The sequence below is a fragment of the Squalius cephalus genome (genome assembly GCF_949319135.1).
Source record: "Squalius cephalus genome assembly, chromosome: 1".
Taxonomy (NCBI): Eukaryota; Metazoa; Chordata; class Actinopteri; order Cypriniformes; family Leuciscidae; genus Squalius; species Squalius cephalus.
Window position 1 is genome coordinate 10969028 of NC_137122.1, and position 24973 is coordinate 10994000.

At 38.0% G+C, this 24973-nt stretch overlaps 2 protein-coding genes across 4 annotated transcripts in view; both read left to right on the top strand.

The window, feature by feature from the left end:
* The window catches only part of LOC307163209 (uncharacterized protein), a 325993-nt gene that overhangs the window by 240098 nt on the left and 60922 nt on the right, over positions 1-24973 (top strand). The window lies entirely within an intron of this gene.
* Positions 9495-23902, top strand: LOC307172178 (uncharacterized protein). Of its 3 annotated transcripts, none has more exons than XR_013823673.1 (3): positions 9495-9553; positions 10816-11071; positions 16510-20064. XR_013823673.1 is itself a non-coding variant. In XM_079894284.1 (3 exons), exons 2-3 carry the CDS (start codon positions 11014-11016, stop codon positions 23037-23039), a joined length of 1278 nt encoding a protein of 425 aa, XP_079750410.1. In that variant the 5' UTR covers positions 9534-9572; positions 10816-11013; the 3' UTR covers positions 23040-23902. The 3 variants fall into 3 exon arrangements, 1 of the variants encoding a protein (XP_079750410.1); XR_013823674.1 differs by having other exon boundaries at positions 9532-9572; XM_079894284.1 differs by lacking the exon at positions 16510-20064 and adding an exon at positions 21820-23902 and having other exon boundaries at positions 9534-9572.

Below are 24973 nucleotides of genomic sequence, written 5' to 3' on the forward strand. Positions count from 1 at the left end.
GAGCGGGCCGGAGCGCGTTAAGGGAAGTGAATCAATCAAGACTAACTTTAGCTGGACAATGACTTTATTCTAGAGCTGCTGTAAAGCCAAAACAATCTCTGTTACTTTAATTTACTATTATCACTGTGAAGCTGCTTTGAATCAATCTATATACTGTAGTTATATAAATGAAGGTGACTTGACTATTCTTTCAACATCCAAGTCCATGTTGGGCCAGCAAAGCTTACACATCAGGTTCTGCTTTGTTCTTACTACGCCATGGTGTGTCTCATGAGCGAGTCCAAAAGCCTTTTTTACTAAAGAAGAGGGAAGCACAGTTCTACCTTCTACAAGTCCATCATATAGTGACAATTCAGTCGCACAACACTGATACAGAACTGACACTTCTGGAACTGGACTTGGCCACTGGTTTGTGTGAACTGCTTGAATCAGATGCTGAAGAAGTAGTTTAATCACATCATTTGTCCATAACTGTAAGTCATGCGTCTGCACCAGCAATATTTTCTTCATTAATTCCCCAAATCTTAAGTGGTTTCAGTCTTTGGCAAGGGAGGTCTGGATAGAGAATCAGCAACGGCGTGATGGAAGAGGAGTGTCGCCTTTTCAGGACTGAACGTGTGAATGAGAGGTTAATGATCAGTCTGTAATGTAAATATTCCTCCCCTTAGATTTGTTCTGAAATGTTTAACAGCCCAAACACAGCCGAGAGCTTCACGCTCTTTTGGGAATATCGTCTCTCTGTGGGAGTTAGGGAACGACTTGTATAAGCGACTGGTTTGTTGTGTCCATCTTCTTGCCTTTGAAGCGGTAAAGCCCCGAGGCCAACAGGGCTAGCGTCGCTCATCACATGTGTTGCTGCTTTAAGTTGAAGATAGGCAAGACAAGGTTCGCTTGTCAGAGCTTCTTTCATGCTGTTGGATGACTGTATGTTTGCCGATTTAGGAATAAATGTCATTAGATATCCAGATGTATCCAGATACGATCTCAACTGACTTACATTTTGTGCCTTGGGTTCTCCACACACAGCCTCCACTTTCCTGGGATCAGGTTTAGCTAGTCTGAAGGAACACTTATCTTTGTTCAGTTCAAGTCCTCTTTCTTTGAATCTTTCAAACACTGCTCTCAATCTTTCCTCCAGCTTACTGCCAGTGTCAGCACACACTACTGCATCATCCATGTACCAATCTACCCCTGGTGATCCACAAAGTATGGAGTCCGTTGCTCTTTGATAAGCCCCGGTGCACTAGAAAGGCCAAAATGAACTTTTTGGAAACGGTAGCACCATCTGTGTGTGATGAAGTTTGTTGACTACTCTGCTGAATCAACCTGTCAAAATCCTTTCCTGGCATCCAATTTAGCAAATACTTGCATCGCTTGAAGGATGCTGTTAACTGTAGGGAATGGATTTCTTTCACGAATGACTGCTTTATTGACCTCTCTTAAATCAACACACAGTCTCACCTCTGTTGAGTCTTTCTTTGGTATCAGTAAGAGGTTGGAGGTCCATTATACACCTTCATTGACCTCCTCATTAATTCCTTCTTCAGTCCTCTTATCGAGCTCTTGTTTGACAGCTTCAGTCATGTGATATGGGACTCATCTTAGTCCTTGTGCCACAGCTGATATTTTCTCATCGACAGTGACTCTGTGAAAATATCCTGACACTTGTTGCAGTGTTTTGAACAGTGACTCTTTGGCCAGTTTGCTGAACCTGCCTGGGGAATTTTCCACTTTGCTGACAGACAACACCTGTTAAACTCCCAGCTTAAGACATGCATTCCTCCCCAGCAGTGGTTTTACCGTCCTTTAATCACATACAGTAGATGGTGTATTTTATGATTCTGTCTTTGTATTTTAAACTAGCATCAAAGGAACCTACGTATTTAAAGGGAGTATCTGCAAAAAATCATATGTTCCTTCGTCTGGCACAGAGTGATGCCTTTCTGTGCGAAGATAGTCTCGTACCGTTGCTCACTGATGACATTTTTTTTATATTCCACTATCATTTTGATTATATGGCTTTGCACTTTTATAGTCTCTTTACCTTCTGAGTCGATGGAAACAAACTCAAACTCATCTAAATCATCCGAATCGGACTCATGCACAGTTCCTGTGAGTTTCTCTTTAAATCCTGGCTTGTCTCTCTTTTTATCCATTTTCTGATCTGCTTCTTTTTTCCTACAAGTCCTTGCAAAGTGTAACATTTTTGTTTTGTTTTTACAATACAGGCATTTTGCTGTCTTTGCTTCGCCTTCATTTGAATGGTGCGTGGCAAACCTGCATCTGTGACATTTCTTATCTTTGTCTGCACGCGATTCTTTTCTGTTTACTCTGTGTTTTAGCATGCGTTCACTGAGTGCAAGTGTGTTTCTCCCGCCTCGTCAGACTCGACGCTTACGGGCGGGTTGCCAGTTTGAGGACACGCAACAGAAGAAGCGCAATTGACAATGAAAGCCGAGGAGACTTACACACTGTAAGTTGATGAGTTGATTTATCCGTGTTTTAATAAGCTCTCGTTCATACAGATGTTTAGATGGATACAGAGGCTTTTTATGTTGTGTGGAATCTGGAATCTCTGACCCAGTTTGTTTGATGACTGCGATACTGTGTTTTCCTGCTATCTGGCATCCCGGGGTGTGGAAATACTATTGGCTGAACTGGCAGTGAGCGGAGTCACACAGACCAAAACAAAAACAGACTGACAAAACGGACCGTGTAAAATAATAAGTAAATAACTGGCAGTAGAAGTGTTTTTCAGAGAAACGAGTGTGTGAACTCAGCATGTTTCCTAAATATCTGCAAACATATTATGATATTCTATGCTTTAGTAGAGTGAAGAAGTTATAATAGCACCAATGAAGTAGCAATAGCAGTGATGCTATGTTGTTTTGATGCGACGTTTCAGCTCATAACTCAATGAAATATGCATGGATTGTGAAAAATCGAATATCTTTATTGACAGCAGATTATCACGATTACAAAGAGCCCAAACACAACATAATCCATTGCTTTGATCACGACATATTCCTCACGAAGTTATGCATACTTGGCTAAAAAACAAGTCTCTCATCCTTCCGGGGTGCAAAGTGTTTTCCAATTTTCCCGGAACCTTCCGTGCTCGTTTTCAAACGTGGAATAACACAAAATATGTATCATCTTAAAGTTTAGAATCTCAGCTTTTTAAAGCATCCAACTCTGAACGAGTGCTGACTAGTCTCTCTAAACCGGAGTGTACCGCCCGCGGGCGCCACCTAGCTGTGAAAATATTCATTATCATATTTTTCAAAAATATTGCCTTGATTAACACAAAATTGGTGTCATTTGAAAGCTTAGAGTCTGAACTTTGCAGTGAATGTAGCCAATTTGAAAAACTCCTAGAGTTATTTGCTGATAAATAGATTTTTTTTTTCATAATCTATAAAATACTTTTTTGTACTATGTACTGCAATGTGTCCAAAACATCATACATCTCAAGAAACATTCAAAAATCGTTGAAAATGGCACTTAATTTTTTACAGCATATTATTACAATTAAAATGAGCCCAAAATTAACTTAATCCAGGGGTTTTCAAACTTTTTGTGTGTGTGGACCACTATTTGTAATCAAGAATTTTCGCGGACCACCTCATAATACACATAATAAAATATGTCTACACAGAGTCCTACCTGAATTAATCTGCACCTCTAAATAGGCTTACTAGCTCTAAAACTATCATTGGTCATTACATCAGTACAACAGGCTTGTTAAAAGAAAGTTTACTGCACACAAGGCTGCCACATATTTAATTTATTTATTTACTCAAGCGCCCGAGGGCATGATCAGGTTCATTTGAACAACAGGCTTATTTCCATAGCAATGGAGTATGAAATCTATACAGTAATAAGAACACTGGAATATAGTCAACATTTCAAAACCTTTGGTGATTTTAGGGGATTATTAATCTTCAGAGTTTTACAAGTCCTCAAAAAGTACCTAGGCTTGAGTTTGTCCACTTAACAGCACATCCGCAAAACATTTCAGAAACGCGAGATCAAGAAACTAACTGGAAATTAAAATAATAACAGGCCTTATTCATTCCATTTATAAACATTTCGTTTCATATAAACTGCCTATGCCTAACTGTGCGTTCACACCGGACGCGAATAGCGCGTCAAATTCAAAAAGGGATTATGTCAAATTCGCGCCTGCCGCGTCTAGTGATACGCTTGACCACTTTGTATCAATTCGCGCGTCAAGAGCGAAATTGACGCGCGTAAAAACAAAAGTTTGAAGCGAAATTTCGTCCGGTGTGAACGCACCATTAAAGGCTATGCGTGTGATGTGATAATGAAAACATATTTGCCTCTGCCCTTTTCTCTTCAGAGAACCTGTTGCTATCCACCGAACCAATGTTGTGGTTCTAACAGCACTGAACTTGAATGTCACGGCCGAACACCACTAGGCTTTTTTAGTAGCCTAATCACACAATAACTTGACAATTTAATTAAAATGTTACATCAATATAGGCCTACATATTCTTTTTACTTTTTTTAATGTGAATTTCCTGGTAAAATGAAGGTCAAAAAAAAATATTATTTTATATTTAATTTTGCCTTTCCACGGACCACCTGCAGTACCCTCACGGACCACTAGTGGTCCGCGGACCACAGTTTGGGAATCGCTGACTTAATCTATTGCTTTTATGACAAGATATTCTTCCTGGAGAAACAATTTTAAAAATGCCCATGGGGGTGTCAAGGTCTCAACAAAAAGGCTATCTTGGTTCCAAATGCTGTAACTTTTGATTCCTTTATCCAATCACCACAACATTTTATCCAAATGCAGCTAACATGTAGCTTCACCAAAAAAGAATTTTCCTCCTACCTTATTTCCTTCCTGAGTTATTAAATGTCAAATAAGAAAGATATGCATTATCATTATAAAAATTATATATATTTTTTGTCTTTTATCTGCAGTTTCTCGGCAGGAGAATGTCTGAATATTTTCAAAAAAAATTAAAAGTGTTCTTTCAAACGATATCTACCTTTTGACTCTCCTTGCTATAGTTTTGAAGTTATGAGTCTTTAGTTTTGTGTGTGTCACTCAGACAAAACAACTCTAAAAATGCCTTCAGGGCTTAAGGGGTTAATATATCTATAAGTTCAACACAATTCTGTTCAGTTTATAAGCTGTCAGATGAGACCAAACATGTTAGGACATACTAGTAGATCAATAGTATGTAGTGGGAATACAGTAAGTGTGTTTGTCCTGTGAAGCAAACGGCACAGATGTGTGTTAGAGGTGTAAGAGACACAACAGTCCTCAATCTGCATAATGACGATTCCCTCGCATCTGATTCACAGCATTAGCATACTGTGATGATGAGGCCATTGTCCCTCATTTAATTCACATGAATACTTTTAAAGTGACAACGGCTGTACTAGGGCAGTAAATAGGCTAGTTCAGTGGTTCTCAAAGTGTGGGGCGCGCCCCCCAGGGGGGGCGCAAGGTTACTGCAGGGGGGGCGCGGGAGATCAAAAAAAAAATAAAAAAAATACAGCCGTTACGTTACTACGGCGTTCAAGTGCGTGAAAGCGGTAGTGATAGCGGCAACCAGAGCCATAGAGAGAAAGAGTTGCGACACTCTTTGATGTCGCCGCTATGGCTGTCACGTGGTTCATGTAAGCCCCAATAGTTCCAAAACATACGCTGGCTGTCATGTTCTTCTATGGGACAGACAGCAGCGATTGCATTATTGAACGGTAAATATAAAATAAAACACACACCCAAGTACTTTTTCAGCTGTTATTGCATTTTGTTAATATCAGTTTTGCATTTGGAGATAAGTTTTAGGCTATATTTTTGGAGGGAAAAGCTTAGTGTTCATGTTCGCATGGGTAGTAGCCCTGGCTTTAGCGGCTCTAACTTAACTTTTCCATATCATTCATCTGATGATGGACGTCTCATGATATTTATTTTAGCACAACTGGGCTGTATTAGGCTATTGATTCCCGTGATTTTGCTTATAAATTTTGATTCAGCCATTAGCCTACCTTCGTGATCACGCAAAGAGGTCTGCCGTGGCAGTCCGTTCAGAGTTCGCTAAGAAGCTAGCTCACTTCTTCTGATGAAAGTGGCCACCCCAGGACCACAACGTGAAACATTATCATGTTAAGACTAAGAATATTATTTTAATATTAAGCCATACACATGATCAAAACTATAACAGATTAAAAACGAATTTAAGCATTGCTGATACAAATGAAGGTTTTCAAATAAAATATTTTTATTAAACAATGACAGACAACAAAAATGTGTGCTTGTGTGAGTGTGTGTGAACAAGAAAAACAAAAACCAGGGGCAGGTGATCCATGAAACAGACAGGACTGGTGATGGCCATAACAATCCTAGAGGTCCAGCATTGTTCTCACAAGCCGCTTCACTCAAGACAATAAAACATAATGAAAAGTTAGTATATCCCAAAAAATTTAATTAAATAAAAGTTGCTATAAAGGTGGCAGCGATTCCTTACCGAACTCTTAGCTGACGAAGTCGCGCTAGCTAACTAGCTAGCAGGCAGTGCTTGAAAATTGGTTGAAACAACCAACATAAAATATAAATAATTACGCTGTGCATGTACAAATGAAGACCAGTATAAGCATCGCAAAGGGCCTCTGATACAAAATAGACAGTTGACAATTCAAAAGAGGTCGATATTTCAACAACTTAACTCTGGAACAACTCGACGCGCAGCAATGTAAGTGAATGGTGTCCAACGCCAGATTTTTTTAAAGGTTTAAATTTCATTTGTCTCAGCAGACTGAGGGTATTTTTTGGCTACAAATATGTACATTTATTTCTGTTTTTATGCTTCCAACTGTTTTTCTTACCATTATTAATATTTGGGAGAATTTACATTACATTATTTTTGTTCTTTTCTGTATTTCTAGATATTTGCCTATATTTTAATGAAGAGGCAGGATAATGTTCAGGTTAGCAATAAAATAAGTTGTGTATGGGCATCAGTTACTTTACAGTAGACAGACAAACAGACATTAATGCTTAGATGTGATATTTAGTATAAAAACAAACACAGTAACTGATTTACTGAACTTGAAGCAGCGCTGAGAGTAATTTAAAAGAGAGTCGTCTGCTCTCTAAATTGCCATGAAGCTCATTTCATTTCAACAGAGGGTAATTGTTGGCAACAAATCGTCCCCTTGGAATTATAAGGTTCTATCTGCGTTCTGAGCAGTTTTGAGATATTGAGCTTCAAAGTTTTTGCATTACATATAGGAAAATGTATATGGGGAACAAGTTTCTTTCAAACATGAAAATAACAGGGACCCTAAATGTATTCTAAATATACAATATCAAAATCCTCTCAAATTTGTAAATGGGGATTTTTGGAATGGGTCAAATGCAGATACTTCTAATTCTAAAAAAACACTTTTCGCTTAGAATTATAAGGTTCTATCTGCCAAAACATTATTTGAACACTAAATATAAAATTATTAATGTTGTAACAATGTCTCAACATGTGTTAGAAAGTAAAATTTGATCCTTTCTTATTTCATATTTTTAGCACTTCCATGTATTTAGGACATTTCAAATTAAGCAAGGTAGGTCTAAATATTTTGTCCAGTGCAGATGTTAATTTTTGGTACCAATTTGGTGGGTAATTAAACACATTATTGCAGAAATTGTTACTTTAATCTTTCTTTTGTTTAGACAAAAAGCAGCTACTGTAATACATTTGAGCAGGACTTTATTCCACCTAAAGTGGGCCAGGTAAAATGGCTTTCTCTCTAGAGACATCAGTATGTCTGAAATAACATGCTAATGTTTATTGTTGTAATTAAGACCCCATCAATTCAATTGTTGACTATTTCACCTTTAAGGCTTAATATTGTAAAAATTAAGACATTTTAAGACTTTAAAAACTGCAGGAAAACAGACATGCATCAGCAAATTAATTCATAAAGTTTAATAATCATTGAAAAATGATTCACTGACTATATAATCACAAAAAAAGGTCTCATTTTTTTCATTTTTTCAAGGTCTCAAAAACTCATTTTTTTAAAACACAGAACTATAATACTCTCTGTGACTCATTTTTTAAAACACAGACTTATACTCTCTATGACTCATTTTTTGATTGGTCCTCTTCTGTCCATTCGAAGTGCTGATGGGCTCACACAGATAGAACCTATAGAGCCAAGTTAGAGTTCGACTTTGTAGATAGAACCTTTTTGTTTTTTCAATAAAAAGTCCCAAAATGTACACAACTTAAAAAAAAAAAAACATCACATAATGTAAATAAGTTGTCACAGAATAAGAATATGTGAATAACTCAATTTTGACAAAAATGTCAGATAGAACCTTATAATTCCAAGGGGACGAAATATGTACATTTATTTCTGTGTTGATTCTTTCAATTGTTTTTTTCTGGCATTATTAGTATTTTGAAGAATTTACATTACATTATTTTTGTTATTTTTTCCCCCACACATGCTCCTCCCAAAGCAATCACATCATCAGTGAAGCTCCTCCCACTGCAATCACATCATCAGTGAAGCTCCTCCCACTGCAATCACATCATCAGTGAAGCTCCTCCCACTGCAATCACATCATCAGTGAAGCTCCTCCCACTGCAATCACATCAGGCTTGTTCTACTTGAACCGGCACTGCAAAAGTACAGAGAGAGTACAGATGTCATAAACTGATCGGTCTGTGCTTCATGTAATTATTGAGTAAACTCATTACTCATCAACAACTCATTGTTATTGTCTGATTTTATGGCTAAATTATTTACCGTTTAACCCTTGATATCCAGCTCCACATATACATTACAAAAAGTTTGAAATGTAGATTTTATATGCAATGAATTATCATGTATGCATTTGATATTATTATTATCAATACCATTATAGACTATGTGGAGTGGTTTTAAGGTTATGTGGACTATACTAGTTATTTTTAGTCTGACTAATATCCCGGTAGGAATACGTTTAATAAATATGCAGACAAGCATGCAATTTTTATTTTTGTACCATCATAGTATTAAAACAGCAGGATGATGAAATCATGACGGGTACAATTCAGCTGACCATGTAATTAATGATAATCAGCAATAAGTTAGATTAGAGAAGAATAATACATCAACGAACATGATAATATATTCAGCACCTCAAACCTCAAAGCCATATTAATATATATTAATATAGGTTTAGGAAGGATGGTTGGAAAACAAGCATATGTGAAGAAGTAGAAACTGTGAGCCATGCACTAATGGACTGTTTATCTCATCGTACAGAAAGAAATCTCATGAACTCAGAGCTGTATATAATTTCAAGTTATTTACTAAAATCATTACTTTGTACTAAGGACTATGAGACAAAAAAAACTTGTTCTCATTTTTTTTTGCACCGGACTGGACTATATTGGAATATATATAAGGATAGAATCTGTTAAATCTATTAATTCTTCAAATGAACTGAGGAGGGCAGCAATACGCCATTGTAGCGACTATAGTCTGCCGCAAATATCAGAAGAAGAAGAAGGAGAAGAAGGTGAGGAGAGCAGTTCACGGTATTTCTCATATTCACACAACCATCACACACACTTTATACAGTTTGATTAAGCGACAGACTCATTTCTGTTTTGTTTTCATCGATCACAGCGATACTTGTGCGTCTTTTCTGGCGTCTTCCTTCTGAAATAAACATTTAGTGCAGCAGCAGCGAGCATGAGGAGAATATGTTGAGTTCATTCAGACCTGGGGTGCGTTTCCCGAAAGCATCGTTGGCCAACTTTGGTCGCAAGTTCCGTCGTTACCAATAGAGTTAAATGGACATTGCGATGAACTTGCGACCATAGTTGGCCAACGATGCTTTCGGGAAACGCACCCCTGAGCGATTTTGTGTTCGTTTGTGTGATTGTCTCGATGTTTGTGAGAACTTACTGAATGTCAAGTCAAGAGTTAAAGTTTGAGATCTGTGAGGGGAATTGATGGGAAACGATCTCAAGTTTTGCTGTTGCCATTTTAATTTGTAGCCTACCTTTATATTTCTTTGTTGACATTCATTTTTTGCAGATTATATTGTTACAATTTAAATATATAGAGCAGATAATTATACACACTTTATATTGTTCCTGTATTGAGTAATGAACGTGGGGAAAGTTCCGTAATGGTGCCTTTTAAATACTTAAATAATGTTTTTTTATTGAAAAAAAAAAAATCTTAAAATCTCACCTAATGCTGTAAACATTTTATTGAATTTCGTAATAAAATAAAAGAGAATCTGAGAGCTAAGATTTTTTTTATATATCATAAGTAACCTGCTCTGTCTAGTCTGTTGGTCTCCATGTCCTCTTTGCTTCCCCTGCTAGTGTCTTGTGCTAGTTAGCAAATCTTCAAAGAACCATATCAACTGTTAAATAACATAATATTGGGGATTAAAATAATATCAGATTTGTCTAATTTAAAATAAACACCAAAAATAGAGGTGAATAAGAAATTTACTTTTGCTGTCGTTAAATAAATGTTCAGTGAAATCTTCCAAGGATTTCTAAATTTTGGCGCATTTTTTTTTCTCGTGTTGAAATGGCAACTAGTAAATACACTAAGTTTCTAAATGTTAGCATGTGTGGAAGTATTTAAAACAAGGGTGTTTCAACTAGCCCTGCCTTAGGTTGAGCCCCCTCTCCCCTATGTTTCTGTAATTTATATTTTTTCTTACCATTATTTATAATTGGAAGAATTTACATTATTTATGTTCTGTTATCAATTGGTATAAAACCAAACTCAGTAACTGATAATTTTTTTATTTAGGCAGATCAGCTCCTCCCACTAGTTACATCATCAGTGAAGCTCCTCCCACAGCAATTCATCATCAGTGAAGCTCCTCCCACAGCAGTTATCCAATAAATGCTGTAAATTCCCATCAGCTACAAGTGAAGACGAGCATCAGAGCATCAGGAAGAGCTGAAATCTGCAAAGACTGAGTTTATTAAAGAGGACAGTGAGAACATGAGTGATCCAGAACCCTGCAGAATGAAACACGCTGAAGATCCTGAAGAACAAAGAGGTTGGTGTTTATTCTTCATTCATTCATGATGCTGGAGAACATTCATGTTAGACACATTCAAGCACTTCATCACTTTTTTTAAATGGTTATAGTTTTCTTTATTATTATTGTTATTATTTTTTGTTTTCAACAAATGGTCAGTAAAGGGTTTGAGAAACTTTCATAATGATTGTCAAAATCAGATGATTGTAAAATTTTATTTTACATTTATATCAAGTTAAACATTTTTGCAGCCATGTTACCAAAATGTTGGACATTTATCAATTTAGTTTATATTTATATTTTTTGGAAATTAAAACAAATATTCTCCTGCAATGTAATCTATATGAAACTAAAGAGATGTACAATTTCTCCTGGCTCAGCAAATTATCATTATCGTTAATGTGATAATTGTACAGTGGATACAATTGACGCCTGTACCGTTTCGGTTCAATACGAATACATGTACCGTTCCACCCCTAGTCTACAGTGAAATACAGTCACACATTACACTACTGTTTGGCCAGCATTTTAACCATGTTTAATCCAGCTACTAGCTAACGGAATGCTAAAGTTAACTGCTGACTAGTGTCAAGTGCAGCGAAGCGATGTTTCTGTTATTCTAACGTCTTCGGAGCATCCAAGAGAAGCACAGACATAACAGTAGCACCGAAATGAAGCACAGAAATGCGCGTTGATATTTCGGTCCGGTAAATAACGGTCGTTAAAGGAGAACTCCGGTCAATTTTAACATTGAGCTCATTTTTTTGTACATTTGGAGTGCTGTCAATACAGAGAACAACGACAAAAATCGGTGTTGCCTACACCGTGTTATCCTCTTTTTAAAATCTGCACCCTGTTGACTTCAATGGGGCAAGTACTAAACCTGCTTTTAGCCTCTTAACATCCTTGATGTGTCATTACAAGTGCACAGAAAATGTGAGTGATTCCTTCTGAGTGAACACGAGTGAGTCTTCGGTTGAAGTCCAAAGTAGTCGATTGCCGAGTTCACACGCGTGATCATATGTATTAAACCTATGCGTGTGAACTCTGCAATCGACTACTTTGGACTTCAACCGAAAAACAGGATGTAAACAAAGGTATTTGCGCTGGCTTAAATAACATCATTTTTATACATTTCTTTCACATCTACTGCAGTCAGACTCACACGTGTTCACTCAGAAGGAATCACTCACATTTTCTGTGCACTTGTAATGACACATCAAGGATGTTAAGAGGCTAAAAGCAGGTTTAGTACTTGCCCCATTGAAGTCAACAGGGTGCAAATTTTAAAAATAGAATAACTCGGTGTAGGCAACACCGATTTTTGTCGTTGTTCTCTGTATTGACAGCACTCCAAATGTACAAAAAAATGAGCTCAATGTTAAAATTGACCGGAGTTCTCCTTTAAGGCACCAGTGCCGTATTAGCTCCGGGTCTGTCTGTAGCTACCCAACCCTAGCGACAACGACGCTAGCAAAGCAAAGCCAGTCCTTCACTAGCATATAGTTGGTCTCTTTTTTTATGCATTTTATGCATCTGCATTGAGTGACAACTCTCTCAAATATAAGACACACAAACAGAACAAATAAAAATCTCAGATTCACTGTCTGTAAATTCTTGCTTACTTATTGTGACATGATAGCATCCCTTCTAGTGGTCGACCGATATATCGCCGAGGCCGATATATCGGCCGATATTTGGAATTTTTTAGATATCGGCATCGGCCGATAAATCTTTCCGTTTGGCCGATATATTTCAAAACAGTTTGTGACTGTACATTAGCGCTTTTTTCCACTGACGCGAACAGAGCGAGCGTGAATGAACTGAATACACTCGCTCTGCTCCGCCCAGCACCGTAAGACAAGCCACTCAGAAGTGAAGCAGACATCTGACAGACACAGTAAATGACCATTCGCTTTCAAACCTGACGCTACATTGTGTTACACACAAAAACACTCCGGCGTGCAGCAGAGTCTATTCAAACAGTACCGTGATATGTCAGATCCGCAGCCCAACGGTAGCTCCAGTGGGGGTCACAGATGTGATATAAACAAATTCAAACAAAACTGAAAACATTTTACCTCACAAACAGTCAAAAATCCTGTGACTGGCTGTTCCTCAGATACGCGCGTTGTTCTCGGGTTACATTTAAACTAGACGCTGTTTTCCAACGGACTCGCGTGCGCGGAAAAGCTGGGTCGCGTGCATTACAGATCAGTTGGCCGCGTGAGGTGGATGAGAGGAGAACACTATGTAATAATATTACATTTGAAAATAAATCCTTGAAAATGTTATTCACTATCTACTGTATTTATTTATCCATGATTGGCGTAATATCGTGTGTAGTATACATTTTCATATGTTCATGTATGTCATGCAAATACATGTGACGGCTTGCAACGTTTTAAAGAAACAAACAAGCAAAACTAAACACATAAATCATTATTATTTAAATATAGGACTTGAAGTAAAACAACCTTAAAAAAAGGTTGAACTATTTAAACTATTTTAAAGTAAATAGTGTAAATAAACTATGTGAGATTTATATTTAACTATGTTGTACATAAAATGTATGTAATCTCACATACACATACTATTTTGTCATTAATTTATGAATATTGTTTAGATTGGTTCATTAATGATAAATGTTATTTGTAACCTGCAGTAAGCAGCAGTAATTATTTATGTGACTGAAAAAATGACTGTAAATAGTAAAGCAGACAAGAAGTTGCACTAAAACTTTATTTATTGAAGTGTTACCTTACCTTTTTGTTTACATTTTAATTTCTTAGTAAATATTTTTTATTGCAAAAAGAATTTTGCATAAATAGTATGTACAATAAATGTTCATTTAGTTTCACCAGTATTCTTTGTCTCTTATTTACTGTATTCACATGTATTGTATCGGCCTCATATCGGCCAATCGGCCAGATTTCTTTCTCAATATCGGCATCGGCCATTAAAAATCCCATATCGGTCGACCACTAATCCCTTCTGCTGTGCTAATGCAACCTCAACTACGGTATCAATTTCAAAGTAGTCGAACGTCATGTCGCCTATTCATGTTTTTTCTCTAAGTTGGCAGCAACATATCAAAAGTTTTTAATTAAATATAAAGGAGTTTTCTCCAAGGAACTTAGCTCCTTCCTTAAGTACTGGATGAGGTCTGCTCACTCTGCTGGAGAATGACTCTAGGCGCAGCGTGCGCCAAACGCGTTTTCCACAACAACAACACTAGGCTGCCCACAGATGCGCCTGCCTAATAATCGGCTTGATACACTTGGATATTGGCCGATGCCGATTATGTTAAAAAATGCAAAAAACCGATGAATCGGTCGACCTCTAATCACAATATAACAGCTAAATATAAGGATCAATGAACTTACATTCATGCACGCACATTTACCACTCGTAGAAGATGGCGGCAGAAACGAAACTGAGAGAAAACTGAAACCGGTCTGGCGGAATGCACGTCAGCGCGCTATTCGTGCGTAACAGCGTAATACACATTAAAGGGCTACTCATACCAAATATATAGTAGTAGCTTTATGTAGTAGTAGCTTTATTGTCACTAGTCACAAGTACCAGCGAAATTAGCCATCAACCTGTCCATACAAAACATACATACAATATGACAAGGAGGTAGACAGGACAGGAAGACAGAGCATTGAGGAAAAAAATACAGCATAACATGAGGAGAGGTGAGGAGAAAAAAAGGCAACCCCCAGACTATGCTCCTGTAAGGAGTACAGTTTGGGAACAGTAAAAAAAACACCTCAGCAACATTTGCACATAATCAGTACACAACATGAACACACAAGACTTGCAACAGGGGAGGGGAGGGGAGGGGAGGGGAGGGGAGGGGAGGGGAGGGGAGTGGGGGATGGAGGTAACCCAGCACAGGCAAGCAGCCATCCGGTCTTGCAGCCATTCTCGGCGCTGGTCACAGACCCGTCTGTCAGACTGGTGGTACAAAGCGTCGAAGGCGAGGGATTGGGGGTGGGGGGGTGATTGCATATCTGTATATATGTAAGAGTTTGTGTATGTGTAGGCCTGGAGAGTCGCTACGCCTGGCATCCTAATCTAGGTGCCTCAGTCCGCAGGATGTCATAGCGATACACAGCAGTTGCCATGGAGACAACCTTGGTCAGGTCCCAGACAGAGTCAACAATCAGCAGGTGTCTGTGGGGAGTGGGGGAAGGAACGCAAGAGCGTCTTGCTGCAGTGCTCATCCGGAGGAGTTGTTGTTCCAACAGCAGGCCTCGGCCAAGGCCACTGCTGATAGAGGGGGGCCGAAAGCAGATAAGATTGGGGTTGTTTGGTCTCTGGACGAGTAGCCGCATTCCAATTTCACAGCTCCTGGTCCATCTTGGTCTTCGAGACGATCCACTTTCCTTTCCAAAGCTGTGAGCTTCTCCATGATGTTATCCATATAGTGGTTCATATTCACAGTCTGAGTGCTGACAGCTCTGCCCACTGCTTCAATCATCACGGGCAGCCTTGTGGGGTTTTGGACAGCTGTCACCGTCTTCTTAATTCCTCGATAACCCAGGGCAATGCCTAATCCAAACAGCAGAAAACCTGTTATCATGGTTCCGAATAGGTAGATATCTTCAATGTCCTCCACGGAAAGAGCCGCCAGACACACAACTCGCCACTTCTCCCACGCGTCCATCGTGTAGCCAGCTGCGAACGTCCCGGCAGGGCAGTTAGGTTCCCCCGAACCCAAGCTTCTCGTCGAGAAGATGGTGTCAATTGCGTTGAGAGACCAGTTGATCAAATCCATAATTTCTTAGTTTGTAGAGCAGTGTAGAGAGAGTCTCTCAAAGTACATACAAGACAGTAGACGAGACGAGAGCAGCAAAGCAGGGGAGATAAGGGACAGGAGGAGAAGAAAATGCGACCGCCTTCGTTGAGAGCCAAATTTTATTGTAATCTCATACATATATGCAATTCCGTGAGATCACTACGATTAGAATGATACCAGACATGGTGTACAGAATATGGGAATACAGATATGCATTTCTAATGTAGGATTCTGAGCATTTTAAGAGTCAATTGATTTCTATGATAGAACATAGAAAATCTCAATCTGCCATGGAAATTATACACACATAAAAATACATATCAAAAACATGGCTATTGGATCGCATGTGTGGAAGTGTCTGTTTCAAAGTCCACGAGTGTGTTTGTGTGTGTGCGTTGGAATGTCACGAGTCTGTAAAGTCACGGGGAGTTCATGCTGAACTGGGGGGGATTCCAGCCACACTGGCGCTGGTGAATTACCCCCGTAGGGAATAATAACCAGAGATCGTCTTCCTAAGGACAAAGAAGATGTGTTCGACACCCTCATGATTCACTTAATTTGAAAAGCAGCTGGCCGGATGTCATTGTTGCTACACTCTCTTCTAATTATTTTGCTGAAAATAAAATAAAACCTTTTTCTTTGATTTTAGACCTGATGGAAGTGAAGGAGGAGAGTGAAGAACTGAGTGAAGTGAAGGAGGAGAGTGATGAACTGAGTGAAGTGAAGGAGGAACATCATGTCAAACCTGGAGAAAAACCTTTGAGTCGCTTAAAGACTAAAAAGACATTTTTAAAGAAAACAAGAGCCAAGAAATCTTTAGCCTGCACTCAGTGTGGAAAGAGTTTCACAACCAAACAGCGTCTTGATGTTCATATGAGAATCCACACTGGAGAGAAGCCGTTCACATGTGATCAATGCGGGACAAGTTTCGCACAAAAACAACATCTGACCAAACACAAGAGGATCCACACTGGAGAAAAGTCACATATGTGTGTTCAGTGTAGAAACAGTTTCACAACCAAACAAAGTCTTGTGCGTCACATGAGGATCCACACCGGAGAGAAGCCGTTCACATGTGATCAATGCGGCAAAACTTTTTTTAGGACATCACACCTGAAGACACACCTGACAGTTCATACGAAGGAGAAGCCGCATTCATGTTCTGTGTGTGGAAAGAGTTTTTCACTGCTGCCATATTTACATGCCAGGGCTCCAGACTGCGACCAAATGGTCGCATTTTGCGACCAAAATTTGAGAGTGTGCGACTAAATTTTACATCCAGTCGCACATGTGCGACCAGTAAATTTCATCTCGTTCATAGTGGGCGACAACCGACGTCGCGTCTGCGATGCTTTGTTTACGACATCACGACAAGAAGACTAGCATGTTTAATTTTTTAACGGTCCACCATGAAGGGTTCCGAGTGAATGAGTGTGTGCGCGCGAGTGAATGAGTGTGTGTGTGTGTGTGTGTGCGCCCGCGCGCGAGTGAGCGAGCGAGCGAGAGAGAGTGAGAGAGTGTGTGCGCGAGTGAGTGAGTGAGTGTGTGCGTGCGTTAGTCTATGTGCGTGTATGTGAGTGAGTGCGTGTGTACATGTGCGAGTGAATATGTGTGTGAGACGGCTCGAGATGACTGGTCGTAAAGCAATGTGTAGTCTGACAATGTTTCTTGTCCAGGACATGACAAGATTTTTAGGAGTCGAAATCGTGTAATCTGATACATTGACTATAGTAACAGACAAAAAAATTGCGTATTCTGAACCAGGCATAACTATAACTATGGTATACTGTGGTTATGAAAGTAGCCTACACATCTTTTTACAGCACTTCAAAACTATATCCTATTAAAATGTTTGTTTTTTTAATGTGTCGACCAAAACATTTTTGTTCATCCTTTAAAGATTGTCTCTATTTATAAAACTGAAAGTTTCAAGAAGTAGGAAAACTCACACTTATTTTTTTTTTAAAAGAAGACTAAATTACCATTGTAAACAGCTGCTGAGGGTGCTTATTGGCTATTTTCACTCCCTAATATCTATTTTGTCACTCATTTTGCTTTTGAAATAATATTAAGACATTATGAAGGATAATAATTCAATTTAACTTTATCTATACACCTCAAATTTAGCTCAGTGCTTTGTCATCCCACAGTGCTACCAAATACTTTCTGTCGAACTTAGAGCCGCGGCCCTCAGATGTTAGTCTGGAGCCCTGTGATCTTAAAATAAAACTGCACCATAATTTCTGTACGTTAAATCTATTTATTATCAAAGCATTTGTCTGTAATAGTTATTTAGGGGGAAAATGTGAAGGTGTGCACCTAAATTTTCTGCTTGCGCTCCTAAAATTTTAAGTCAGGGGCTACAGCGCTCCTAATAAAAAAAGTTAGTCTGGAGCCCTGCATGCACATGAGAAAATACATTCTGATGTGAGAGAGTACGTGTGCTTTGAGTGTGGGAAGTCTTTTACTACAGCAAACTGTTTAAAAAAACACCAGATTATTCACACTGGAGATAAACCTTACAAGTGTTCACACTGACAAGAGATTCAGTCATTCAAAAAGTCTGAAAACACATGAGAGGATCCACACTGGAGAAAAACCTTACAAGTGTTCACACTGTGACACGAGATTTAATGATTTAACAGGTCTGAAAACACATGAGAGGATCCACACGGGAGAAAAGCCTTACAATTGTTCACACTGCGACAAGAGATTCAATTACTCATCATCTCTGAATACACATGAGAGGATCCACACTGGAGAAAAACCTTACAAGTGTTCACACTGTGACAAGAGATTCAGTCACTCATCACATCTGAAAAGACATGAGAGGATCCACACTGGAGAAAAGCCACACATGTGTGTTCACTGCAGAACTAGTTTCAGACACAAATCATCTCTTAAGCTTCACATGAGTGTTCACACTGGGAGAAAGACCATTTAACTGTGATCAGTGCGGTAAACAGTTTCATTGGGCGTCAGTCCTGAAGAAACACCTGAAATATTCACACAAAAGAGAAGATTCATTCGTAATATTACAGCAGAAAAGACACGGCGGTGTGTTTTAGAGAGACATGAATCTCTCTTTTAAGAGAGACATGAATCTGATATTAATTTTTAACTCGTTTTTCATCAGAACATCTAGTTTCTCTTCCACTTCTACTCTTCAATGCAAACTCAAGATATACTTTCATGTATCTTTGAAACTGGACTCTTTTCTGTTCTTCTTCTCTTGAGATGCTTTGGATTTTATAAGTCAGTAAAGAGAGAGATCTGTCTCATTCTCCTTCACTTTTACTTTATTGTTTGTATGTGCTTCATGTAATTATTGATTCAACTTTACTCATTTTACCAAAATTGTATTGCTTGTGCCCCAGCTTGATTTTTTTTGTGATTTTAATATGCAAATGACACATTTCAGAGGTGTTTTTGGGGTCCTTGAGATGTTCTGACATGCCCTGACATTTGTGCTTTTTTCAGTTGCTTATAAACATATTAATGGCACAAAAAAAATACACACTATTTAGCACAAACAGGGCTACCATAATATGTGAGCAACAAGAATGTACATGTCTGCATTTTTGAGAGAATAATGTTTATGCGTGGTTATTGAAAAAACTAAAAACGAAAGTTTCTGAAATAAGACCACAAAACACATACTAAATATGTGCCAATAAGACTTTTGTCTAATGGATGTCATCGCCTAGTGTTTTTTCTTCAAAATGATGTGAAAATCATCCTGCCTAATCATTCACATAACACAATACATTGATTTGAATTTTGCAAAGCACTTTCTGTTTGGAAAGGCAATATTCGAGTGGGCGTCAACGATCATGCATATTTAGTGGTTCACACCTGAGGAGACAATGGGGCCCGCATACTTAATGAGCCATTCATTCAGGTGAGTCACTGAGCCACAAGAATGCAAGAGCAACAGTTGGAAGCATCTCAATTCTTTTTTATTTTTCCACAAATTGTGCTTGCAAATTGGCCTATAATATCCAAGGAAAACATGTCTAGTAATTGTGCAGTTAATTCTCATACTGTATTTTCAGTTTTGGAATATTTATCCTCTCCCCAAATTTGTCACTAATAAAACACAATAAAAATTATTTAAAGAAAAGGCTTATATTTACCTTTTAATAGTTTGTTTACATCTACCTTGTAAATATCTTTTTTTTTTAATTAAAAAGGTTACAATTACAACAACAATTCAAGTGTAATCTTTCTTTGTAAAAACTAAAGTATACGTTTTATCATACATATTTCAAAGTTAAGGATTTGATTGATTATTTGATTACTTTATTTTTGACAAAACATACTATATTTAACATATGAGCAAAAATTGGCAAACAAAAGCTTATTTGAGGTGGCAGATATTTTACAGTAAAAATGTATAATCTATCCAAAACTAATCAACGAAATGTTGTCTTTCATATGTCTGTAACATAGGTCTTTCATTTTTATTATAAGAAATATAAATGTTAATTTGCAGTTTAATACGTTGCTTATACAAATACATTTTATTTCAACATATTTCAGTCGATTTTTACTCAGTATAGCAATACAGTTTGCTAAAACCGAAACATTCATTCACACACAGAAACGCCTGACTGTAAAGTTGTTTTTATGAAATATTAGGGCATATAAATGTTAATTTGCAGTTTAATACGTTGCTTATAAATAGCCTACATTTTATTTCAACATATTTCAGTCGATTTTTACTCATCTCAGTATAGCAATACATTTTGCTAAAACATCATCATTCATTCACACACACACAGAAAGGCGATTTAAATTTAAACTGTCTTTTTGCGAGCTGTGGTAAACAGCGCGCATCTCTGCGGCTGCCGTTCATTCATTCACACGGAAACGCGATTAACTTGAGAAGGAAAAAAATCTTACTACAGTATTCCTCACTCAGTAGGATCCTCGCTCCTCGCAATACCCACACTCTGAGGTAGATTCTCCATTATTATTATTCCTCACAGCGCTGCCAGATGGTGTAAACACGTAGGCTACAATGATATGATTAAACTTGTGTTTTCTCGAGCTGATATGGGGGGCGTTCACAGGTTTGCCTCAGTAATTTGCGTTTGAATAGCACGCGCTCTCCGTGGGCGGGTTCACATTACATTTGAATTAGCTCTAATGAGCTCGACTGGAATCGCTCTCTTTTAATACAGATTTCACAAGATGAGAATATTTGTTTTTTATATAAATTACCTCATTTAAAAGAAGAGAATTCAAGCTTCATGCTTGTGTGTCTGTATGCCTGTTTTACTGAGTATTCGCTGAGTTACAGTTCATTTTCGGACACGTTTCAGAATGGATTTAACTGACAGAGAGAAGGCAGAACTCGCATCACGTTTATTTTTCTTTATTTGGCAAAAAGCACAACACTTTGTTTTTATTGTGAGTATACACAAAAATAATACACATTTAACAGAATCGATTGATGTATGAAACTTGCTTGTAATATCAAAGTCAACAGAGCAAAATTAATTTCTTTTGAACTGAACTGAAAAAAAAGCGAGCCTATCGCGCCGGCGCGATTGTCGACCTCAGGGGGTTAAGTACTTGTTGTTACATTGTGTTATACTAAGTACTTTCTTACATAATTACAGTGTACCAAGTCCGTAACACGTATGTAACAGACTCGGCTTGTTACACATGTGTAACAGTAGCTGCCTATTACATGTGCGTAATTACAATCTGTAAGTTCAGGCTGTTCCATAACTTAGTTACATGTTAAGTACATTTTGTTACATGTTATTACAAAGTCTATTACTAAGTAATTAATTAAGTAATTACTCTGTATCAAGGGCACCGTAAAATAAAGTGTTACCGCAATGGTCTACTAGTACTTTCTGCTATTACATCAGGGCTCACTTTCATATTTCTCTCTTTGAATTATTGATGTGCTGAAAATAAATTAAACCTTTTTCTTTTATGTCAGACCCGATGGAAGTGAAGGAGGAGAGTGAAGAACTGAGTGAAGTGAAGGAGGAGAGTGAAGAACTGAGTGAAGTGAAGGAGGAGAGTGAAGAACTGAGTGAAGTGAAGGAGGAGAGTGAAGAACTGAGTGAAGTGAAGGAGGAGAGTGAAGAACTGAGTGAAGTGGAGGAGGAGAGTGAAGAACTGAGTGAAGTGAAGGAGGAGAGCGAAGAACTGAGTGAAGTGAAGGAGGAGAGCGAAGAACTGAGTGAAGTGAAGGAGGAGAGCGAAGAACTGAGTGAAGTGAAGGAGGAACATCATGTCAAACCTGGAGAAAAACCTTTGAGTCGCTCAAAAACTAAAAAGACCCTTTTAAACAAAAGAGGAGTCAAAAAATCTTTCACCTGCACTCAGTGTGGAAAGAGTTACACAGCCAAACAAAGTCTTCAGCATCACATGAGAATCCACACTGGAGAACTGTTCAAATGTGATCAATGCGGGAAAAGTTTCACAACCAAACAGCGTCTTAAGTCACACATGAGAGTTCACACTGGAGAGAAGCCGTTCACATGTGATCAATGCGGGACGAGTTTCGCACAAAAACATCATCTGACCAAACACAAGAGGATCCACACTGGAGAAAAGTCACATATGTGTGTTCAGTGTGGAAACAGTTTCACAACCAAACAAAGTCTTGTGCGTCACATGAGGATCCACACCGGAGAGAAGCCGTTCACATGTGATCAATGCGGAAAAACTTTTTTTAGGACATCACACATGATGAAACACCTGACAGTTCATACGAAGGAGAAGCCGCATTCATGTTCTGTGTGTGGAAAGAGTTTTTCACTGCTGCCATATTTACATGCACATCAGAAAATACATACTGATATGAGAGAGTATGTGTGCTTTGAGTGTGGGAAGTCTTTTACTACAGCAAACTGTTTAAAACAGCACCAGAGAATTCACACTGGAGAAAAACCTTACAAGTGTTCACACTGTGACAAGAGATTCAGTCGGTCAAAAAGTCTGAAAACACATGAGAGGATCCACACTGGAGAAAAGCCTTACAAGTGTTCACACTGTGACAAGAGATTCAGTCACTCATCACATCTGAAAACACATGAGAGGATCCACACTGGAGAAAAGCCACACATGTGTGTTCACTGCAGAACTAGTTTCAGACACAAATCATCTCTTAAGCTTCACATGAGAGTTCACACTGGGAGAAAGACCATTTAACTGTGATCAGTGCGGTAAACAGTTTCATTGGGCGTCAGTCCTGAAGAAACACATAAAGATTCACACAAAGGAGAAGATTCATTAGTAATATTACAGCAGAAAAGACACAGCGGTGTGTGTTTCAGTGCTGGAAGTCCTTTACTACAGAAGATGAACTGAAAGAGTGCCAGAAAATTCACACTGGAGAAGAAGGCCATAACACTTTTAACCCTCTGGAGTCTGAGCTGTTTTCTGGGCCCTGGAGGTGTTCTGACATGCTCTGACATTTGTGCTTTTTTCAGTTATTTATAAACATGTTAATGGCAAAGGTGTAAATTCACTCTATATAGCACAAACAGGGCTACCAAAATATCTGATCAACATGCATGTATATGTTTGAATTTTTAAGAGAATAATGTTTATGCGTGCTTATTGGAAAAAAATAAAATGAAAGTTGCAGAAATAAGGCCATAAAACACATACTAAATATGTGGCAATAAGACTTTTGACTAATGGATGTGGTCGCCTATAGTTTTTTCTTCAAAATTATGTGAAAATAGTCTTGCTTTATATTTCACATAAAACCATACATTGATTTAAATTGATGTAAAACAGGTTTTGCTTGGAAAGCCAATATGCGAGGGGGGCGTGAACGAGGAGTGGTTTTCACCTTAGATTACATTGTCCCACCCACTCTGCATAATGACTCTGCATAATGAGCCATTCATTCAGGTGTGAAACTGACTGAGCCACAATGCAAGGACAAAAGATATATTTAGAAGAAGACTTATATTGACCATTTAAGATTTTGCTTACATCTATCTTGTAAATATGTTTTGCTATTTTATTAAAAAGGTTACAATTACAACAATAATTACAATTTCAACAATATTTCAAGTGTACTCTTTCTTTGTAAAAAAAAAAAGATTATAGGCCTACATTTTATCTATGTATTCATTACTTTGAATATAGCCAACATTGGAATGGCTAACATCTTAGTTGATGACTTTATTTTTGACAAAAATAGTAGGCTATTTTATATATAGAAATTGCTAAACAAAAGCTTATTTGACGAGGCAGTATATTCTACAGTAAAAACTGTACCCAAATCTACTAAACAAAATGTTGTCTTTCATATTTCGCCTGACTGTAACGTTGTTTTCATGAAATATTAGTGCATATTGTTAATTTGCCGTTTAATACGTTGCTTATACAAATAGCCTACATTTTATTTCAACATATTTCAGTCGATTTTTACTCATCTCAGTCTAGCAATACAGTTTGCTAAAACAACATCATTCATTCACAAACTCGATATAAATTTAACTTCTGGCAAAGATGAAGTTGATGATAGGCTTTTGACTCGCGATCTTCGCAGTGAACGCACCGGAGAAATGCACATTTATTAGGCTACATATTTTGTTTTGGATGGTTTTGTTTAGAACCAGCTTTCAGACCTTATGTTGTGATTGCCTATATTTACTTTAAATCCAGGAAATTTGTTAATGAAAAAATTATTAAAATTAAGATACAATTGATACAAAACTAAATTCGTTTTAAAGAAAGGATTTGTACTTTCTGTTTTGAGGTCTCTGTGAATGTTTGAAAGTCTTTTAGTGCTTAGAGCGCTCGCGTCCATCATGGAGAACTGTCACATAATATTGTTTTTTTCCTCATAAATGCGAACACGAAAAATAAAAGACAAAAGACTTTTAAGTAAAACTTACTCCGAAATTGTGTCCTCGGCGGAATTCGCTCTTCAAAATGCTGCCGTTCGTCGTCTGTTATAATCTTCCTCTGAGGAAACAACCCGGTATCGTGCATTCTTCCTCGCTGTCCAGAATCATCTGAAGGGCGTCTTCACCGGAGAAACGAGCCATACTCAAAACGCGATGAACTATCAGTAAGTCTCATGAAGAAACTGTGTTTTTATGGCATTGATGGGGGGGCGTATG

Bases quoted from the DNA above. Each gene is read 5' to 3' on its own strand.
- LOC307172178 (XM_079894284.1), top strand. From the start codon at position 11,014: ATGAGTGATCCAGAACCCTGCAGAATGAAACACGCTGAAGATCCTGAA. The intron at 11,072-21,819 runs GTTGGTGTTTAT...CTTTTATGTCAG, and splicing joins AGATCCTGAAGAACAAAGAG to ACCCGATGGAAGTGAAGGAG.